The sequence below is a fragment of the Salvelinus sp. IW2-2015 genome, linkage group LG20, assembly GCF_002910315.2.
Source record: "Salvelinus sp. IW2-2015 linkage group LG20, ASM291031v2, whole genome shotgun sequence".
NCBI lineage: Eukaryota > Metazoa > Chordata > Actinopteri > Salmoniformes > Salmonidae > Salvelinus > Salvelinus sp. IW2-2015.
This window is the reverse complement of record NC_036860.1, coordinates 41,772,132-41,794,116: the sequence shown is the minus strand read 5'-3', so window position 1 is coordinate 41,794,116 and position 21,985 is coordinate 41,772,132. Positions and strand designations below refer to the sequence as shown.

The 21,985-nt window shown below is 42.8% G+C and overlaps 2 protein-coding genes across 2 annotated transcripts in view; both read right to left on the bottom strand.

The window, feature by feature from the left end:
• The window catches only part of LOC111980417 (LHFPL tetraspan subfamily member 7 protein), a 237,858-nt gene extending 227,420 nt beyond the window's left edge, over positions 1 to 10,438 (bottom strand). Inside the window, exon 1 of the mRNA XM_024011151.1 lies at positions 9,586 to 10,438. Coding sequence (XP_023866919.1) covers positions 9,586 to 9,903 — 318 coding nt within the window. The 5' untranslated portion in view covers positions 9,904 to 10,438. The remainder of the gene's footprint in view (positions 1 to 9,585) is intronic.
• Positions 10,439 to 12,300: 1,862 nt separating this feature from the next.
• LOC111979977 (A-kinase anchor protein 10, mitochondrial) overlaps positions 12,301 to 21,985 on the bottom strand; it is a 19,401-nt gene continuing 9,716 nt past the window's right edge. The window contains exons 7-15 of the mRNA XM_070449400.1: positions 19,459 to 19,582; positions 19,107 to 19,243; positions 17,897 to 18,041; positions 15,867 to 16,031; positions 15,511 to 15,623; positions 14,799 to 14,881; positions 13,119 to 13,171; positions 12,926 to 13,018; positions 12,301 to 12,635 (exon numbers count right to left, since the gene is read on the bottom strand). Of these exons, the coding sequence (XP_070305501.1) occupies positions 12,630 to 12,635; positions 12,926 to 13,018; positions 13,119 to 13,171; positions 14,799 to 14,881; positions 15,511 to 15,623; positions 15,867 to 16,031; positions 17,897 to 18,041; positions 19,107 to 19,243; positions 19,459 to 19,582 (919 nt within the window). The 3' untranslated portion in view covers positions 12,301 to 12,629. The remainder of the gene's footprint in view (positions 12,636 to 12,925; positions 13,019 to 13,118; positions 13,172 to 14,798; positions 14,882 to 15,510; positions 15,624 to 15,866; positions 16,032 to 17,896; positions 18,042 to 19,106; positions 19,244 to 19,458; positions 19,583 to 21,985) is intronic.

The window sequence follows — 21,985 nt, the reverse complement described above, 5'->3', positions numbered from 1 at the left end:
TTTAGCACATGGCCTCACATGTGAATCCTTAAAGAGATGGTTGGGGCTAAGGCTTTTTATARCGTTTGTACTGTAGCTATGGGTTGGGATTATGGTTCATTGTTTAGCTAGATAGCTAGCTACATGTCTAAACAAAAGACTCCACTTCGCAAGAGAATGATTACATGATCCATCAAGTTAGCAAGGTGTGTCTGGGGGTGATTACAGCCATCATTTGAATTTCATGAACATGTGTACATGTCTAGACAATAGTGACCCATCCACTTAGCTAGATGTATTTTTGCCCTGAGTTTTTCTTTATTGTAAAGAGATGGGTGGGGCTAAGGCTTAAGAGGGTGTGAACGATGCTGAATGGGTGTAGACAAAGAAGAGCGCTCCAGTAGGTGTACCAAAACGTTCAAGGGCCAATTTCTCAAAAGGGGGGTTTCAAGTTGATCAACTTTCAAAGCAGAATTACTTTCCCATTGTTCCTCAACTGTAGTGTATGATATACCATTTTCTAGCTCTGAGTCTCTACTTTTATCCAATGTAAAAAACACAACTTCAGATTTTGCTACATAAGACTGAATCGAGCCGGTTGTATATGTGTATTGAAAGGGGAGGCAACTGTGTTTTTGTGCGCTGATGGACAGGTGTGGGCATATTGTGGTGTTTATTGGGCGTGGTGGCTGTGTCTGTTTTGTGTTTATAAACAAAACTAATTAAAAGAAAAACAAAACAAAAGAACGATAAAGCTACACCTCACAGCACAAAGCCTTTCCCCTATTTGACCTAGAATTCTGTATGTACTGACATGTAGGCTGTGTGTGACATTTAAAATGTATGTAGTTCTAACCTTGAGCTGTTCTTGTCTATTCATGTTCGGTAATGTTTCAATGTTTCATGTTTCATGTTGACCCCAGGAAGAGTAGTTGCTGCTATCACAACAGCTAATGGGGATCCTAATAACATACCAAATACTCCCCGTCTTTCTCCCTCTTTCTCCACCTCCCTCTCATCAAACTCACTTCCTTATTTTCTCTTTCTAGCTCATCCAAATTCACTTTCTCCCTCTTTTTTTCCCCTCTCTCTTCCCCTCATCCAAATTAATATCCCCCCACTCATCCATGTTACCCTCCTCCTCTCTCTAGCCCCTGGGTCCTGTCTCTGCTCCCGACTAGCATTCCCTGGAGCCCTAATTACTGTATAAGTTTTGACATCGACAGCCACTATCAATCACATCACTATGTCGCTTCTGATCACAGTTATGCTTTAGTGTGTGTGTGTGTGTGGACACGTTTTACTATACTTGTGAGTACCAAAAGTCCTTATACGAATAGTAAACCAACAAAAATTCTGAGAAGTTAGGACATTTTGCCGGTCTTCACTGTGTAAGACAGAGAGATAGAAATAGAATCAGGTCAGGAGAATCCACCCAGATAAATCTCTCTGCCATTTTTTGTGACGGGTCAGTCTGCTTTTGTCTCTCACCGCTGCTCCACACCAAGGCAGCCCTGTCCCCATGGGCCACAGAGATATGAGACACTTACATTAGGCCACATAACATAATCTATAGTAGAAACACACATGCCTGGACGAATAGCTTTCAGCACAGCTCAGAGCAAGCTATCCCATTAGCCATGAATCTGAGGCCTACTCCTACTGAAAGGGTGGAAGAGAGGTGGAGACACTAAACAGATATATCTGTGAGCGCTGACAGTAAATCTACAGAGTGGAAAACCTACACCAGAGAGGCACAGACAGTGACTGCCTTCGATTTGCAGAGACTGCAACTCTTCATTGTGAAAGTGCATGGACGTAACTGGTGTATATCTCGGGGAGTGACAGGGAATCCTTTGACTCGCGTGTCATTGTAATATATGGGCCCTTCTGGGACCTTGGCTCGGCCCAACCTGCAAGCCACCACGCTTCTAATCTCCTCTCATCTTCTCTCTCAAAATGGGGATAGGTTCCAGGACGGGGGAGATACAGAGTAGAGACACACACACCTCATCCATCAATTTATTAACCAGCAGCAGCCGGGCTCCACGTTTTGTTGGGCAGGCAGAGGGCCCTTAACAGGTTCAAGCGGAGCACATCATTGCCTCCTCCTCCAATACACAGTACTAGTCAAAAGTTTGGACACACCTATTCATTACAGGGRTTTTCTTTATTTTTACTCTTTTCTACATTGTAGAATAATAGTGAAGACATCAAAACTATAAAATAACACATATGGAATCATGTATTAAGCAAAGAAGTGTTAAATCAAAATATTTCTGGACATCTTCAAAGCTAGCCACCTTGCCTTGATGACAGCTTTGCACACTCTGGCATCTCTTAAGCAGCTTCACCTGGATGCTTTTCCAACCAGTCTTGAAGGAGTTCCCACTATGCTGCTGAGCACTTGTTGGCTGCTTTTCCTTCTCACTCTGTGTCAACTCATCCCAAACATCTCAATTGGTTGAGTTCGGGTGAGTTTGGAGGCCAGGTCTCTGATGCAGCACTCCATCACTCTCCTTCTTGGTCAATAGCCCTTAACAGCCTGGAGGTGTGTTGGGCCATTGTCCTGTTGAAAAACAAATTATAATGGGACTAAGCGAAACAGATGGGATGGCGTATCACTGCAGAATGTGTGGAGCCATGCGGTTAGTGTGCCTTGAATTCTACATCATCACTGACAGTGTCACCAGCAAAGCACAATCACACCCTCCATGCTTCACGGTGGGAACCACCATGCAGAGATCAGCTGTTCACCTACTCTGCGTCTAACAAAGATATGGAGGGTGACACAAAAACAATTTAGCAATTTGGACTCTCAGACCAAAGGATCAGATTTCCATTGGTCTAATGTTCCATTGCTCGTGTTTCTTGGCCCAAGCAAGTCTCTTCTTCTTATGGTGTGTGCTTTAGTAGTGTTTCTTTGCAGCAAATCGACCATGAAGGTCTGATTGACACAGTCTCCTCTGAACAGTTGATGTTGAGATGTGTCTGTTACTTGAACTCTGCATTATTTGGGCTGCAATTTCTGAGGCTGGTAACTCTAATAAACTTTATCCTCTGCAGCAGAGGTAACTCTGTGTCTTCCTTTCCTGTGGCGGTCCTCATGAGAGCCAGTTTCATATAGCGTTGATGGTTTTTGTGCCTTGCTTCCAAAGTTTATGAACTGTTCTGCATTGACTGACTTCATGTTTTAAAGTTATGATGGACTGCGTTTCTCTTTTGTTTTTAGCTGTTCTTGCATAATATGGACTTGGTCTTTACCAAATAGGGCTATCTTCTGTAACCACCCCTACATGTCACAAATACATGATTGGCTCGAACGCAATTAAGAAAGAAATTCCACAAATTAACTTTTAACAAGGCACACTGTCCTACCTCTGCAACCCTGCCATCACGGTGACTACCCCATGAAGCTGGTTGAGAGAATGCCAAGTGTGCAAAGCTGTCATCAAAGCAAAGGGTGGCTACTTTGAAGAATGTCAAATATATTTTGATTTGTTTAACACTTTTTTGGTTACTACATGATTCCATATGTGTTATTTCATAGTTTTGATGTCTTCACTATTATTCTACAATGTAGAACATAGTAAAAATAAAGAAAAACCCTGTAATGAGTAGGTGTGTCCAAACTTTTGACTGGTACTGTAGGTGCAGAGAAGAAATAAATGCCAATTGCCTGGACTGGCTAACACCATCTAAAAGTCAGTCAGTTCTATTTGAAGAGCACACCACTTCCACTGAGAGACAGTTCTGTTACTATGAAGTCTGAATGTCAAAATTGCATTTTGAAGCTTTGGGGGGTTTATATACTGTTATAAGGAAGGAAGTGTTTTTCACAGACTTAAATTAAGTATTTAAAACAAGATGTCTGAAAGGACAATGTGTGACTCATTGTTTTGGCAGCTATGTATGGGAGTCTGAGGAAAGGATTATGTTGTGCACTGATTTGATTGCTAGACAACCGGTTCCTCCAAACCCTGAGACTCTCAAGCTTGTCAACCTAACCATTTCCCTTTAGAGACAAACAAAAGATGAGGATGGACTTCTAAATTTTCCAATCAATGTTTCTGGAGGCTGGTCATGACTCATCTACATCGCAACCATGACAATCTTTGTAGATGTACACACACACCCACACCATTCACACAGCAGTTGGATATGTCAAGACAGAGCTGTTATCCATCGTGCTACATGGCCAGGTTAATCCAGCAGTGCCAGTGTTTACAGCTGTGTGTGTTGAACCCAGACAATACCAGCCCTCGGCTGCTGGAAGCTCACTAAGCTGTTAACTCTCAATTCTTCTGGCAGGCGAGGCGAGCACCACCACCTCCTCCTCCTCCTCCACACTTTACCTAGTAGCAGGTCACAGTACAAGTCCCTGGATAACACCTCCTCCAACCTGGCAACCGCTAACACCTGGACTGACTGTACATACTAATCTGGCAACCACTGCCTGCAGCCCGAGGACAGGCAGGCAGGGCTCAGGCAGCTCTGAGGGACGATAACAAAAACAGAACTCAGTCTTATGATAAGGAGAAATAACCTGAGAGAATTAGAGGATTGATTCAGACGATCCCTTCTGTTACTTTGTGTACGGTAAAACCATAGCAAACAATTCTGTTAATGAACTGTATTATATTGACTGCTCATATCACTGTGATAGTGTATAATTATTGTATAATTCCATTGTATCACGTCTGTGTTCTATTCTAAGAGATCAGGTCTTACATCTGTACATATGCAAATGTATTTTTAACCCGTATTTAAACACAGTCATTCCTCCCTGGCAGCAGCGCTGCCACATTAGCAGACACTATCAGGCCTGCCAGTCAGGGCTGCAGCCTAGCACATCTCTGGGATGGCTCCTCAGTGCCAAGGCTTGGATGGTAGAGCAGACCAACCATGGCTTTCAAACATGGAGGAAGAACAGAGATTCACCACGCTAACCAGAGCACATCTAAACCAGGCACAGAGGGAGTTGTAGAGAGCCGCAGACCTCCTCCTTTTCCTTCGTCGTTCAGTCCCCTCTCGTTCAGTCCCCTCTACTGGGCTCTGATGGAGCTCTTAGCGCACACACACAGACCCCATGGCTTTCTGAGATAGGGGGGCCTTACTGTATACCTTTTTTTGTCAGAGGGAAACAGGTTGTGATTGTGGGTGGTAGTGTGTGTGTCTGTGTTTGGGGGATAGGGGGGGCAGTTAGTCTGTGTGTGTGTACGTGCAGAAGGTACAGTGCCTTCGGAAAGTATTCAGACCCCTTGACTTTTTCCACATTTTGCTATGTTACAGCCTTATTCTAAAATTGATAGTTGTTTTTCCCCCTCAATCTACACACAATACCCCAAAATGACAAAGCAAAAAGAGGTTTTTGCAACAGAAATATCACATTTACGTAAGAATTCAGACCCTTTACTTAGTACTTTCTTAAAGTGCCTTTGACAGCGAATACAGACTCAAGTCTTCTTGAGTCAGGCTACAAGCTTGGCACACCTGTATTTGGGGAGTTTCTCCCATTCTGCTCTGCAGATCCTCTCAAGCTATGTCAGGTTGGATGGGAAGCGTTGCTGCACAGCTATTTTCAGGTCTCTCGAGATGTTCAGTCTGGTTCAAGTCCAGGCTCTGGCTGGACCACTCAAGGACATTCAAAGACTTGTTCCGAAGCCACTCCTGCGTTGTCTTGGCTGTGTGCTTAGGGTCGTTGTCCTGTTGGAAGGTGAACCTTCGCACCAGTCTGAGGTCCTGAGCGCCCTGGAGCAGGTTTTCATTAAGGATCTGTACTTTTCTCCGTTCATCTTGCCCTCAATCCTGACTAGTCTCCCAGTCTTTGCAGCTGAAAAACATCCCACAGCATGATGCTGCCACCAACATGCTTCACCGTAGGGATGGTGCTAGGTTTCCTCCAGACGTGACGCTTGTCATTCAGACCAGAGTTCAATCTTGGTTAATCAGACCAGAAAATCTTGTTTCTCATGGTCTGAGTCTTTATGTGCCTTTTGGCAAAATCCAAGCAGGCTGTCATGTGCCTTTTACTGAGGTGTGGCTTCTGTCTGGCCACTCTACCATAAAGGCCTGATTGGTGGAGTGCTGCAGAGATGGTTGTCCTTCTGGAAGGTTCTCCCATCTCCACAGAGGAACTCTGGAGTTCTGTCGGTGACCATCGGGTTCTTGGTCACCTCCCTGACCAGGGCCCTTCTACCCCGATTGCTCAGTTTGGCCAAGCAGCCAGCTCTAGGAGAGTCTTGGTGGTAACCAAACTTCTACCATTTTAGAATGAGGGAGGCCACTTGGTACCTTTCGCCAGATCTGTGCCTCGACACAATCCTATCTCGGAGTTCTATGGACAATTCCTTCGACCTCATGGCTTGGTTTTTGCTTTGACATGCACTGTCAACTATGGGACCTTATATAGACAGGTATGTGCCTTTCCAAATCATGTGCAATTATTTGAATTTACCACAGGTGGACTCCAATCAGGTCATAGAAACTTCAAGGATGTTCAATGGAAACAGGATGCACCTGAGCTCAATTTGGAGTATCATAGCAGTGTCTGAATACTTATGTAAATAAGGTAGGTTTTTTATTTGAAATACATTTGCAAAATAAAAAATAAAAAATCTGTTTTCGCTTTGTCATTATGTGTCGATTGCTGAGGATTTTTACTTATTTAATCCATTTTAGAATAAGGCTGTAACGTAACAAAATTGAGAAAGTTAAGGGGTCTGAATACTTTCCAAAGGCACTGTATGTGCTTCCATGCATACGTACAGTATGTGTATGTAAATTTGTGTGTGTGTGTGTGAGAGAGGTAGAGTTTTTTTATGGAGGGCAAGAGCATCAGCGGAATAATCTGCACACCAATGAGGGGTGTCTGCCTGGCGGGGGTGAAGCCGTGGTGGGCCGTAACGTGTGCCTTATGAAACGTTACTGGCCACTTCACCTTTATTAAAGTGAATAATGAATAACGAGTAAAAATACCTTGGCTATATACAGGGAGTACCAGTAAGAGTTGTGTGCAGGGCTACAAGGTAATTGAGGTAGCTATGTGCATAGGATAGGGGTAAAGTGGCTAGGCAACAGGATAGAAAAGACAGTAGCAGCAGTGTATGTGGTGAGTGTGAAAGTGTGTGAGTGTGGCGTCAGTATGCATGTGTGTGTGTTGGGGTGTAAGTATGTTTGAGTACAGTCCAATGTATGTAAATAGAGTCAGTGCAAAAAAGTGTGTGTGTTGGGCTGTGTATGTGCACACCCCTTCAAATTAGTGGATTCGGCTATTTCAGCCTCATCCGTTGCGGACTGTCGTATACGCCCTGCTAGAGCTGAAATTTGACGAACTGACTTGTTGGAAAGGTGACATCCTATGACGGTGCCATGTTGAAAGTCACTGAGCTCTTCAGTACAGGCCAATGCCAATGTTTGTCAATGTTTGTCTCTGGAGATTGCATGGCTGTGTGCTGGATTTGATAGAACTGTCAGCAACGGGTGTGGCTGAAATAGCCAAATCCACTAATTTGAAGTGGTGTCCACATACTTTTGTATTTCCCTTTCAAATGTTAATTTATCCTCCTCATACATAATCATAACTCCTGGGGTAGCTGGTGGGCTATTGCAGCTAGGGTTTTTTACAGCATGGTAGGGGCTCCAACTAGCCTGCTCTTTCTAATCTAGAATGAAGAAAAGCGATTGAAGCACTGGATTGCTCCAAAGGAATGCTGGAGCGATGCAACTGGCCTCCTGGGGGACGCATGCTTCTGGCTGCCCAGTCCCAGAGTTGCAAATGAGATAACTTACAGAATCACAAATTCATTTTGGTGGGGACTTAGCCAGCCTCAGTAAAATCTCTTGTTGATTCCATTTGACACAAGGTCCCATAGCTGTACCCCAGTCTTTTCTTAGTACATGCCCTTGTTCTGCATTGAATGGACTTTAAATGTTGAATGATAATGCTTTTTCTGACAGATTTTTGGTGTTTACAGACTGAAGGTAAATGCTTGTTGAAGCGTTTTCAAAAGTGCATATCTGTTAATAAATTAAAATTGGCATAACAAGAGGAGCGAGAGCCTTTGTCTCCCTCACAGTTTGTGACCCATTAATGACAATATGAGCTCCCAAGTGGCGCAGCTGTCTAAGGCACTGCATCTCAGTGCTAGAGGCGTCACTACAGACCCTGGTTCGAATCCAGGCTGTATCATAACCGGCTGTGATCAGGAGTCTCATAGGGCGCACAATTGGCCCAGCATTGTCTAGGTTAGGGTTTGGCCGTCATTGTAAATAAGAATTTGTTCTTAACTGACTTGATTTGTTAAATAAAGGTAAAAATAAATAAAAATGCTTTGACCAATCAAAGCATTCATATCCTGAATAGGAAAAACAGAAATCCTAAGGAATTTTATCCAGTAATGAAGCCTGCAGTGTCTGGGTCTATGCATGGCAGTAGTTCTGTGACCATTTAGCCTACGAGATGAAGAATGTGTGATGTGAGAGCACAATAATCCCTAAAATAATGTATTCTCACTCAACAGCCATGCTAACCCTTGCCCAGTCCCCCTTAGCTCCAACAAACAACTTACCTTATAATAGTGATAAGTAACATAAGAAATGTCAAGGTCCTTATTGCCAGTATTATGGTTCATCACTAACGTAGCTACCCCTCCCTGAGTGTACTGTACTACCTCTGTTTAGTAAAATAGTATCTAATAATGGCAGAATAGAAACCCAGATATCAGCCAGATATGATGCCAAACACATGCCAACATTAACCCCTCTGTGTCTGGGTAAACACTGATGGCACAAGACCACTCTCCATCCATCCACCAGAAAGCTTGTTGCTGTGGAAGGTTAATGGGTTACTTCAGGATTTTGGCAATGAGGCTTTTTATCATCCCCATAGTCAGATGAACTCGAGGATACCACAAGTGTCCAATATGAAGGAAGTTAAGAGGTAGTTTTGCGAGCCAATACTAACTAGCATTAGCATAATGACTGGAAGTCAATGGGTATTTGCTAGCATAGACGAGCAGTCATTGCACTAACGCTAGTTAGCAACTTACTTCAAACCGCACAGACATAAAAATGGTATCCACGAGTTCATCGGACTCTGGGGAAGTAGATAAGGGGCCTCATTGCCAAAATCCCTAAGCATCCCTTTAAATCACAACCTCAGCTTTGTCAACAGTTCTCACCTGAGTGGTGCAAGGAGCCTGGACCTTTCATCCTGACATAACTAACTCAATACCACCAGTTGACTTTATCAGCTTTAAAACAACACTTAATGACTTTAGTTCATTCTTATTGATTGTGCATGCTGCCATGTCCATCATCCATAACACTAATGTCACTCACTACATTCGAACCCTGAAAAAACTCCATACAGTGATGCAGGAGCTATCATGATTCTACTTCAAGTCCTCTCTCAATTATTAATGACCTTATAAGGCAAAGGTGTATCATTGATTGTGCACATCACGAACATGTATACCACTGAGGATTTTGGATGTAATTTAGATGTAATAAACAGTTACGATTGTATACAACACCTAACTAAATTGTTACCGTAACACCTCCATTCAAGAAGCCTATTGCATGTACGGTCAGTGAATTCCATACCTGCCACGAGCTAGACGGGATCTCCGCGAATTTTCCGAGTCCTCCGAAGGTGTAGCATCTGTACATGTGGTCCAGGGACTCCGAGCAGTGCCAAAGTAAGCCGAAGCTCACCGAGTCCTTGTTTTTCAGATGGTCCTTGACAATCCACGCAGGGGATATAAAACTGAAACTACAGATAGCGACCAGAGCGGAGGACAGAAGGACCCAAAAGCAGCCCACGCAGCTGAACATCCTCGCAGCTTGGGGCAACGAGTAGCTCCGAGACAGATCGATCCCAACCCCGGCTTCTTTCTTCTTCCGATCCAGCAATGAATGCATTTGGAGCTCACACACCCAGAGAAGATCAGCTGAAGCTCTCCCCCAACAAATATTACATCAACAGCCTCCTGAAGCAAGATAAATAGTTAATTTGTTATCCGTAAAGATTATTATTTAAAGGGATATTCCAGTGACCTAAACATCGGCTCCTGATTTCATAAAATAGTCAAACATGAGCACGTCTAGGTAAACAAGCTGCCACCTCAACAAGAAGTAATGTCTACTTTAAATAGACTATCCGCTACTATACTTGAGAATATAGAAATGTGAGTCACCGCAGGACACAAAAGATGTTTATAACACGCACCCGAGACACAGATACGTAACTGTCAGTCCGTAGGATGGTCGCCACCTGGAACTGAAATACTCTTATCGAATTTTACGCACGAGATAAAAAATTAAACATATGGTTAGTGTTGCAGTTCTCTTTATAGGTCCGGTATTTGAGTCGCCGCGCTTTTTGCTCAGCAGGAGAAGCCGTGGTTTTGGTTAAGCGTGGTAACCAGTGGGCTTCACAACAAAAGTCTCCACATTGGCGCGCGCGTTATTGCGCGCTGTGAATACTCAGGTGGGCGTATCCCCATCATGAGAAATGTTGTAAACCTTCCCTTGTGTCTTATGTTGCTTGGCATATCAATTTTAGATGAGTGATATTAAACCATTACGCATACACATTTTACCAAAAATAATCAAACGTGCCCATATTTTACTGCAATTGTCTTTGGAAAACAACATGTACAGTGAAATACAGTAATTACTGGAAAATACGTTTTTTCCCCTTCGTTTAAACAAAATCACAGACTTGTTTATTGCTGTCATTCGCAATCATTCGCAGTTAGAGATAGACATGTATCTTGCTCATTGAGGTTACAATAGTCCACATTGCCCCCCACTGGTTAAACGGCATTGCAACAAGAGAAATCGCATTTTGCTGTTTTAAAACGACTTTAGCTACAAATAGGCAGAAAAGTTTTATTGTACGATAGCCATAAAATATTTACAATAAAGTATTTCATACTGTACAACAAAATGGGGATAAAACAATTTTGATGCACAAAACTGCAGCATCTCTATGAACTTATTCAAAAGCCAACCACACACTTGAAACACTGCACTGGGATGAGCACTAATTTGCTGAATTACAGGTTGCATCATTATCTTGCAATGCTAGAGGTTAAATACCCAAGTGCAATTAAGAACATGTTGGCCACAAACTAAGATCAGCCAACAAGCTGAAATGGAGCCAAATCAATCCCCATGTTTGGTGGAAAACAAGATTTGCATTTCGTGCAAAGAGGAATTCTGTCATTTTTCATCAGTGGTAGCACTTCTGTTCCTTCTAGTACTCTGCCAAATAAAAATAAAAACTAATATATATATATAAATCCAACACAATTTAAATATATTATAGATTAAGTACACATATGTCAGAAAAACAATATTAGTGGTACATAGTACCAAGAGTCTTTCTTTTCCACACATCTCAATGAGGTTCAAATCATAACAATATTAACATTATATTCAAAGAGTAGACTTTTCAATTGAACATTTGTAATTGAGATTTGCTTAGACATTGCTTTTGACAGTACATATAAAAAAAGAAAAGGTCAACAATCACCATAAAAAATAACTAACATGAATATATTGGGGTTAAAGAGAAATCTAAATATGTATAAAATTATATTGAGTAGCACGGAGTTGCTCTTTCTTTGCAACTGTAGAACTTCTTCAGTCCACAACAAGGAGTATTTCTGCATTTGTCTATGCTCTGTAATGACATGGACAAGGAGCCAGAGCTAGAGATACATGTGGTTAGCTAGACCAGGAAATCAATATGGTCCATTCCAGTTTCACTGTACCATGTCTGACCCACCCTCTACAGTACATTAGGGCACAGCCAGGAGGGCAAAACAAGTCAACCTATCATCATAGTAACCCACCCCACCGCCACAATACTCCAGGAGGGCCCAGGAATATTAGCAGGCTATGCATCAGCCACAAATAAAAACTTTACAAAGCACCTACTGGTGAATTCCATCTTAAAATTGTACGTGTCACTCTGAACCCTTTCAAAGCGATTTCATTAAAAACAAGAAATAAGGAATGGGCATAAGGGCAAGAGGTGGTGGTGGTGTAAGGAGAGACGATGTGCAGGAATCAAGAGAGGAGTGGACAACCTAATCTTCTTAGTGATCACTTTATGAAGGATGCTTCAGGTCCCTGCAGGCTCCCTCTTGGATGGCATAGTAACAGAGGTAACCACGGCAGGGCCGATGCTTTCTGAAGTGCTGCTTCTTCTGACAGCTCCCGGTCAGCCATATTTTGTGTCATAGCTTGTCATCTCTCCTTCCCTAGGGAATTTGTTCTGGAAGGAAGTCTGGTACTCTGATGCTCTTTGTGCCACTGCTTTGTTTTTCTTTTTCCTCTTCATTTGTTCAGCGATGCCTTCATAGTGTTACGAACAGTTGGAAGGATGGATGGATGATATACTTCAAGTTTTCCCGCTCACGCACATATAGTCACACACACACACACACACACCGGTACAAGTTAATGCAGGAGATCATGGAATGCATTTGTTCTTTGATCTCTATTGATGCGTTTCATCTTAAGGTAATTCCAGTGTACAGTTCATCACTGGACTAGGGGACGTGTCTGTCTGTCAGTCTGGCTCTATAGGGTGAGGGACGAGGGGAGTGACAATGCTTTGGTTCTCCACGGGAGGCTCATAACTGGGGAGAGAGATTGTCCATGTTTCATTGTCAATCATCATACAACAGTAAACGTGTCACGGGTGAGGAGTTATTTTATATAGTTGACTACAGTGGCAGATAAATGCAATGGCTTTGGACTGTCATAAATAGGAAACCAGAGCATACAGATATCCGTAACAATTACAAGGCATTTATAGAAATTGGGCTTGGCGAATTGTCTTCAATGCACTCAAGAGTTTGTACTTATCCAATGTGCAGTGTACTTATCAAGAGTCCACCATGTTGTAGATTGAGGCAGACTGACTTACCTTGGTGGATTCGCCAGGACTATCGTGGTGCGCCTGGTGTACGACGTCATTGACGATCATCTTAGCGATCTTCCAGGCCATCTCCTCCTGGGCCTAAACACACACGTTACGATTCAAAGTGTTCATCAAACCTAGTGTTTGTTAGTTCAAACAGATTCAACACAAGAGGAGCTTGTTTTGTTGTTTTACATACCTCATCAGAGTTGCCTTGAACAAGTTTCTTCATGGCTAGAGAGAGCATGGAACCTGTGAGGAGAGAGGGAAAAATAGGGCAATAGTAACGAGGACGAGCCTCTTATCTATTGCTCCTCTGTAAGCTACTGGACATATGAGGTACATGAAAAATATATCACAGAACAGAATTATCTTAGTATGTGATGTATGCATTTGGAGGAAACCGAGGGCTGGAAAAGCAAGTTTGTGATTTGAGCCATGAAATCTAGTAAGAAAATGTGTTTTACATATACAGTACAAGTTTAGTCCAGGCCTTATATCTATTTCCTCTTTTCTCAGACAAAGTTCTCTTCTAAGAAATCCTAAATAACAGATTCATGTTTTACTGTATAGTCTTTTATAAGATCTAAAAGCACCTTGGGTTATATTTGGGGGTGCCTCGCAAATTTCAACCCACTCTCTGATTGGGGTTAGGAAAAGAAGGAGGCAATACCCACACCATGGATGCCAAAGTGACATGGCACCAAAATCATACAAGCAACAATGAACAGTAGAGAGAAAGAGCTACGAGTGAGCGAGACAGGCATATATATATATACACACGAAACATTAAGGACAACCGGCTCTTTCCATGACAGACTGACCAGGTGAACGCAGGTGAAAGCTTTGATCCCTTATTGAGGTCACTTGTTAAATCCACTTCAAATCAGTGTAGATGAAGGGGAGACAGGTTAAAGAAGGATTTTTAAGCCCTGAGACAATTGAGACATGGATTTTGTATGTGTGCCATTCAGAGGGTGAATGGGCAAGACAAAATATTTCTGCCTTTGAATGGTAGTAGCTGCCAGACGCACCAGTTTGTGTCAAGAACAGTTTCCGTGACACCCCTTCAAATGATTGGATTCTACTATTTCAGCCACACCTGTCGCTGACAGATGTGTGCCTTCAGAAAGTATTCATACCCCTTGACTCATTCCACATTTTGTTGTGTTACAGCCTGAATTCAAAATTGATTATTTTTCTCACCCATCTAAACTGATTACCCCATACGACAAAGTGGATACATTTTTAGAATAAAAAAAATACAGAAATATCTCATTTACACAAGTATTCACACCTCTACTTTGTATAAGCGCCTTTGGTGGTGATTACAGCTTTGAGTCGTCTTGGGTATGTCTATCAGCTTTACACATCTGGATTTGGGGATTTTCTCCAATTCTTCCTTGCAGATAATTCTCAAGCTCTGTTAAGTGGGGAGCAGCAGTGAACAGCAACAGATTTTCAATGGGATTCAAGTCTGGGCTTTGGCTGGGCCACTCAAGGTCTTTCACATTCTTGTTCTGAAGCCATTGCAGGGTTGCTTTGGTTGTATGCTTGGTGTCCTTGTTCTGTTGGATCATAAATATTCGCCTCAGTCTAAGGACTTTTGCACTCTGAAGCAGGATCTCATCAAGGATTTGCCTGTATTTGGCTCCATTCATTGTTCCCTCTATTCTTAGCAGTCTCCGAGTCCCTGCCACTGAAAAGCATACCCATAGCATGATGCTGCCACCACCATGCTTCACGGTAGGGTAATCATTTTGTCAATTTTGAATTCAGGCTGTAACAACAAAATGTGGAATGAGTCAAGCGGTATGAATACTTTCTGAAGGAACTCTATAGCCTATAAATAATTGCTACATTAGTGTTTGCCTGTTACCTTTGGATTTCTTCACATCCGGTTCTGGTTCGGCCTCCCTGATAAACTGGCCCAGCTCGTTGACTTTCCCAAACGTCATTCTTCTGAACAGTGAGGGGAACATAGCCAATGAAGTCATACATATAGGATGTTAATGGAGACAGCACTGTTACTAGCCTGGTCCCATATCAGTTTGTGTTGTATGGCCAACTCCTAATAGTCATAGTCATTTGGTCCCAGCACAAACAGATCTGAGACCAAGCTAATCTCTTACTGCAACTAGGACACTACCGAGGCTGCCCAAGGCCGCACAAATATCCTATATCAGCCTGTGTTGGGCCATTAGACTGCTATCAGAGCTGATTGTAATGTAATGGGGATGACCTACAAATCTGCCATGTCACCGAGGACTGCATGGCAGTCTTTGAAAATATGTATTTGGAGCGGTTTAGTCACTTCAATGGTCATTACACACTGGCCTACTTAGCTAGCATCAAATAACTCTTGGGAAAATTACAGTAGTAAAATCAGGGCAGTTGAAGGGTAGCTATGGAGGAAATTTTGCACGATTATAAAAACAATTTTCACTCATTTTGTCCAGTAGAGAAACATGAAAACCCAAATCAAATATTTGAAATAGTAATGTCGTTTACAGAGCCATTTGAGGTGACTGTACTTGGAGAGTGGTGAGAATAAATAATTAAGGAGGCCTGAGTAGGCTATGCAGACTCACCCAGCATAGGGGCGCTGGTACAGGGACTCCGGATCCAGGCTGGCTATGTCCACTGTTATTGCTTCGTCAAAGTTTTTCAAGATTTTTATTGCTGCCACCTTTTTGGCACCTTGCTGTAAACAAAAAAATATATATTGATTTGCACATTTAGAGCAGAACTAGAGGGAGAATCAATCTATTTATGTTAAGTAAACACATTAATACCCACTGACTATTGAACAAAAGGTATGAGTGCTACTGCTGTTGAACATAATTGATTTGAGTGCACTTAGACAAACTTCTGATGAAGAGGAAAATGCCAGTAGAGCTAAAGTAAAAGTACAGGTGGTGAGCAGGTCAGGTGTGGTGTTATCTACCTGGGCTTGAGACCCCTCAGTGGCGTTGGTGCTGCGGTCAAGGTCAGAGGCCACGCCTTGACCGGGAGTGCTAGCCAAGACAAACTCATCCGCTCGGACAGAGTTGATAAGGTCACTCAGATACTTGTAGTAAAGGTTACTCGACAGGAAGCCTGGCATGTAGACCTGCGAGAAGAAAAATGACATTAACAAAGCTAAACTTCAAAATGCCTTTCAGTCACAAAGGTCTTCAGTTTTCTCCAGAGCCTGAGGAAGTGTTTCAACATCATCCCTAGCCTTGGCAACAAAGTCATACCACTGAGACATACAGTGCATTCGTTTAGTATTCAGGCCTCTTTTTCCACATTTTGTTACGTTACAGCCTTATTCAAAAATTGATGAAATTGTATTTTTCCCACCTCAATCTTCAACACAATACCCCATAATGACAAAGCAAATGTGAATGTATATAAAAAAATTCAACTGAAATATCACATTTACATAAGTATTCAGAACCTTTACTCAGCACTTTGTTAAAACACCTTTGCCAGCTATTACAGCCTCGAGTCTTCTTGGGTATGACGTTATAAGCTTGGCACACCTGTATTTGTGGAGTTTCTCCCATTCTTCCCTGCAGATCCTCTCAAGCTCTGTCAGGTTGGTTGGATGGGGAGCGTCGCTGCACAGCTATTTTCAGGTCTCTCCAGAGATGTTTGATCGAACTCAAGTCCGGGCTCTGGCTGGGCCACTCAAGGACATTCAGAGACTTGTACCGAAGCCACTCCTGCGTTGTCTTGGCTGTGGGCTTAGGGTCGTTGTCCTGTTGAAAGGTGAACCTTCACCCCAGTCTGAGGGCCTGAGCGCTATGGAACAGGTTTTCATCAAGGATCTCTTTGTACTTTGCTCTGTTCATCTTTCACTCGATCCTGGCTAGTCTCCCAGTCCCTGCCACTGTAAAACATCCCCACAGCACGATGCTGACACCACTATGATTCACCGTAGGGATGGTTCCAGATTTCTTCCAGACGTGACGCTTGTCATTCAGGCTAAAGAGTTCAATCTTGGTTCATCAGACCAGATAATCTTCTTGTTTCTCATGGCTGTCATGTGCCTTTTACTGAGAAGTGGCTTCCATCTGGCCACTCTACCATAAAGGCCTAATTGGTGGAGTGCTGCAGAGATGATTGTCCTTCTAGAAGGTTCTCCTTCTAGATTGTCCTTCTAGAGGAACTCTAGAGCTCTGACCATCGGGCTCTTGTTCACCTCCCTGACCAAGGCCATTCTTCCACGATTGCTCAGTTTGGCCCGAAGGCCAGCTCTAGGAAGCGTGTTGGTGGTTCTAAACTACTTCAATATAAAAAATGATGGAGGCCACTGTGTTCTTGGGGACCTTAAATGCTGCCGACATTTTTGGTTCCCTTCCCCAGATCTGTGCCTCGACACAATCTACGGACAATTCCTTCGTACTCATGGCTTGGTTTTTGCTCTGACATGCACTGTCAACTGTGGGACCTTATATAGACAGGTGTGTGCCTTAAACAAATCATGTCCAATCAATTGAATTTACCACAGCTGGACTCCAATCAAGTAGTAGAAACATCTTAAGGATGATCAATGGAAACAGGATACACCGGAGCTAAATTTCGAGTCTCATAGCAAAGGGTCTGAATACTTATGTAAACAAGGTATCAGTTTTTTTTTTATAAATGGGGCATTGTGTGTAGATTGATGAGGAAAAAATATAATTTTATCAATTTTAGAATAAGGCTGTAACGTAACAAAATGTGGAAAAAGGGAAGGGGTCTGAATACTTTACGAATGCACTATATCTATGGCTCTGGTACAACTACCTTCAATAACCCCAAAGGCCTGTCATTGGTCATCTAAGCCTCATGGTTTCAATCTAAAGGAGTTCCCAAATGTAAATACATTTGACATGTAATTTTTGTTTTTCTAGCTGAAGTCCTGGTGAGTTTGCAGTGACCCCGGTGTTTCCTATATGTTGACATATGTATTTGGCCCAGGTAACTGGGTGACCTACGACCCCTCACCTTTTCCATGGTGGTCCAGGCCTGTCTGAGAGGAGTGGTGAAGCAGTCAGGTAGAGGCCCTCCCTCCCTGCAGATATTAGACTCTATCTCCATCCGCACAGAGTCATCGAAACCCAGCGGGTTGGTGGCTTGGAGTGAGAAATACCTGGGGAGGAAACAGATGAGATTATTATTAAACTGGTGCTCAAATAAACAAGCCAGGCTGAGTAATGTGGAGGTGGTAGTCCTTTACACTCATACCAATATACAGCTGAAAATGTAAGACTTGGGCAGCAATAAACGCTTAAATTGGAACGCAGTGGCTGTCAAAGTTTTGCTGTACAATACGTCAGAATTTAGGCTCTGTGCTTCAAAGCACTGTATGGGTTCTGACTGACAGCCATTCTGAACTTGAGCACGTCGCGTGACATGAAGTTCGTTATTTTATAACTTAGCTAGTCATGCTAGCAATAGAACAGGCTTTCAAATGATGCCCACCTGACCCAGATTACAATTTATAAATGGACCATTTTTGGATTGCGTAAACAACAGTAATTGTGTGATGGCGTGGATGCAGGGTTGTGTTCCAAACAAAACAGTTACAAGTTGCTCTAGCTCCTCAACGGCACAGCTAGGAGAGCTAAAAATATATAGTTTTAAAATCACCTTATAGTCGAAGACCCTTCTTTGAGTCATAAAACTGCATTGAAATTATTGTGCTTGGAGACACCAGTTAGTCCTCTCGCTCAAACCCTTGTAATTTGTTTGTCTTATGTTGCACCTACCCCACATTTTCCTAGAATATTTTTATGTTACTGAATGTTTCCAGAGTATTTTCAGATCTCATTATCAAACAAATGTGACAAAAAGTACAATAAAATGTAAAACAGTACAACAGTGTAATGTTGTAATGTTTGGATTCAGTCGTGTCAGGTGAACTGTTGTGTTCTCACCTTTGGTCAAATAATTGCCATATAATCTCCAAACTGTTCCTTTTCTAAGATAGTGTGAAGGCCTAGGTAGTGTGAAGGAAAAGGTAGTGTGAAGGAAAAGGTAGTGAAGGCAAATATAGTGTAAATAGATGTCTATACCAATAGCGTTTACTGGTAGAATAGTGTGAAAATGTCGTCAGTCAGATGTCTACAGCGGGTGGTCTCCCAAACACAGCGCGCTGAACGATCGGCAGACAAACGCTAGATCCCTATTCGGTGAGACGTGTGTGAGCTGTTACTTGTCGTAAAGGATCATGGCGTCGTTCTGGGCCTCCAGGCCGTCGTACTGGCCAGCCTTAGCAGACAGCTGGTCCTGGAAGTTATCTGCTGCCAGCCAGAACTGCAGGACATTCACAGCGTCCTCCTTTTCCATGTACTGGGGAGACACACAACATACTAGCTTTATTACCAACGACACTTCTATTAACACCTACCATATGACACTAATGTAGAACAGAACAGAGAATAACAGAAGAGAAACAAAGAACACCAGTACCACTAATGAGTAAAACACCTATGAATGAACTTGATAAACTGTGGCTGTGTATATTTAATAGCGAACAACAGTAACATCAGTTGTGTTGCTCTTACCTCAGAGAAGTAGAAGAGGGCCGACTCACAGAATAAGATGTCTGCCAGGAACACAGAGCCACTTGTCAACACTTCGATCTGGTACTTACAGAAATGATGGCTGCGCAAGAATTCACTAAAGTGCCTGGGAAATATAGATTATACAGTTAAAGTCAGACGTTTACATACACCTCAGCCAAATACATTTAAACTCAGTTTTTCACAATTCCTGACATTTAATCCAAGTAAAAATTCCCTGTCTTACGTCAGTTAGGATCACCACTTTATTTTAAGAATGTGAAATGTCAGAATAATAGTAGAGAGAATGATTTATTTCAGCTTTTATTTCTTTCATCACATTCCCAGTGGGTCAGAAGGTTACATACAGTGGGGCAAAAAAGTATTTAGTCAGCCACCAATTGTGCAAGTTCTCCCACTTAAAAAGATGAGGCCTGTAATTTTCATCATAGGTACACTTCAACTATGACAGACAAACTGAGGGAAAAAAATCTAAAAAGATGAGGCTGTAATTTTCATGCATAGGTAACTTCAACTATGACAGACAAACTGAGGGAAAAAATCCAGAAAATCACATTGTAAGGATTTTTAATGAATTTATTTGCAAATTATGGTGGAAAATAAGTATTTGGTCACCTACAAACAAGCAAGATTTCTGGCTCTCACAGACCTGTAACTTCTTCTTTAAGAGGCTCCTCTGTTCCACTGTTACCTGTATTAATGGCACTGTTTGTTGAACTTGTTATCAGTTATAAAAGACACCTGTCTGGGCAGACTGTGTCGTATTGATACAGGTGTGCACGACTTTGGCCGTAAGTGAAATCTCGTCGGAGCTGATATGTGCCAGTCTCGAAGACTAGGAGTGTCATTGAGGAACACCAGAAACAAAACTGTATGACACGCACCAGGCTGGGAAGCATGAATCGCAATAAGGTAAGCAGCTTAGGTTTGAGATACTAACTGTGGGACGCAATTATTTGAAATGAAGACATTTAACTTGATAATCTCCTATCTGGGTCCACCGCAAGATCTCCACCCGTGGGGTTCTGGATGAAAGATGTAGGTGTGTTATAGTGATTGATATGGGATGGTGTGGTGGTTGCTGAGTGTGTGTTGGTGTAGCGAGATTTGACTGATCCATGTGTGGATTGTGTTTTGGTTTGGGGTGGGTGGGGAGGCTGTTGAGTAGTTAGTAGTTGTGTGATTGTTGTCTGTGGTGTGTTTGTGGTGTGTTTTGTTGGAGTGTTAGTGATGGGGTGGAGGCTTGGGTGTGTATGATTGATGAGTGGTGTTGGTGGGGTGACTTTGTTAGTGTAGTTGTGGGTACGTGTGCGTTATGTTGTGCTGATATGATGTGTGGTGTATGCTCTGCGTATATCGTCTAGGTATGTGGTTGGTGGTTTGGTGTGGTAGTGTGTTTCTGTTTGTTTGATCCTCAGCTATGCTGCAGTCGTGGGATGGGTGGTGTGTGCGTTTTTGTGTGATAGAGTGAGTTGTGTGATTGTGGGGTTTGAGATTGTTAGAGAGTAGTGTGTTTTTCTTTTGTGTGTTGGGGAGTGGTGGGATTGTGTGGCGATCGGGTGGTGGGTTCGTGTTGCGTTCGTTTGTTTTGTTGTGTGGATGAGTGTGTTCGGTTGTTAGTGGGTTGGGGTTTGGGTTAGAGGTGGGTGTGGTTGGTGTGTGTGGCTCTCGTAGGGGTGGTACGTTTGTATGTTTGTGTTGGTTTGTATGTTGGTGGTGTGTCGTGTTTTTGTTGATGGATGTAGGTGTTGGGTGAGTGATGTGTGTAGTGTGGTTGTGTGTGAGTTTCGGTTAGGTGGAGTGTGAGTTGTATAGTGTTTGTGTGGTTGGGAGGTATTGGTTAGGATGTTTGTGTTTGGTGTTTGATGTGGTATGTGTTAATGATTTGCGATGAATATGGTAGAGATTGTTGTTATGTTTGGGGTTTGTGGTATAAATTGTTTTTGTTGTGTTGGGTGTGTGTTGTTGATAGAGTTGGATGGATTGTAATGTGGTTTTTTTAGATTGTCGCGTGCTCGTGTGTTGGAGGGAAAGAGAAATGCCGTCGAGTTGGGCATCCAAGAACACCATACCTACTGTGAAGCATGGGTGGAAACATCATGCTTGTGGGGTTTTTTTCTGCAAAGGGACCGGGGAGCTGATCTGTGTAAAGGAAAGAATGAATGGGGCCATGTATCGTGAGATTTTGAGTGAAAACCTCTTCATTTAGCAAGGGCATTGAAGATGAAACGTGGCTGGGTCTTTCAGCATGACAATGATCCCAACCACCGCCCCGGGCAACGAAGGAGTGGCTTCGTAAAGAAGCATTTCCAAGGTCCTGGAGTGGCAGCCCGTCTCCAGATCTCAACCCCATAGAAAATCTTGGGAGGGAGTTGAAAGTCCGTGTTGCCCAGCAACAGACCCCAAACACATACTGCTCTAGAGGGATTTGCATGGAGGAATGGGCCAAAATACCAGCAACAGTGTTGTGAAACCTTGTGAAGACTTACAGAAACGTTTGTGACTCTGT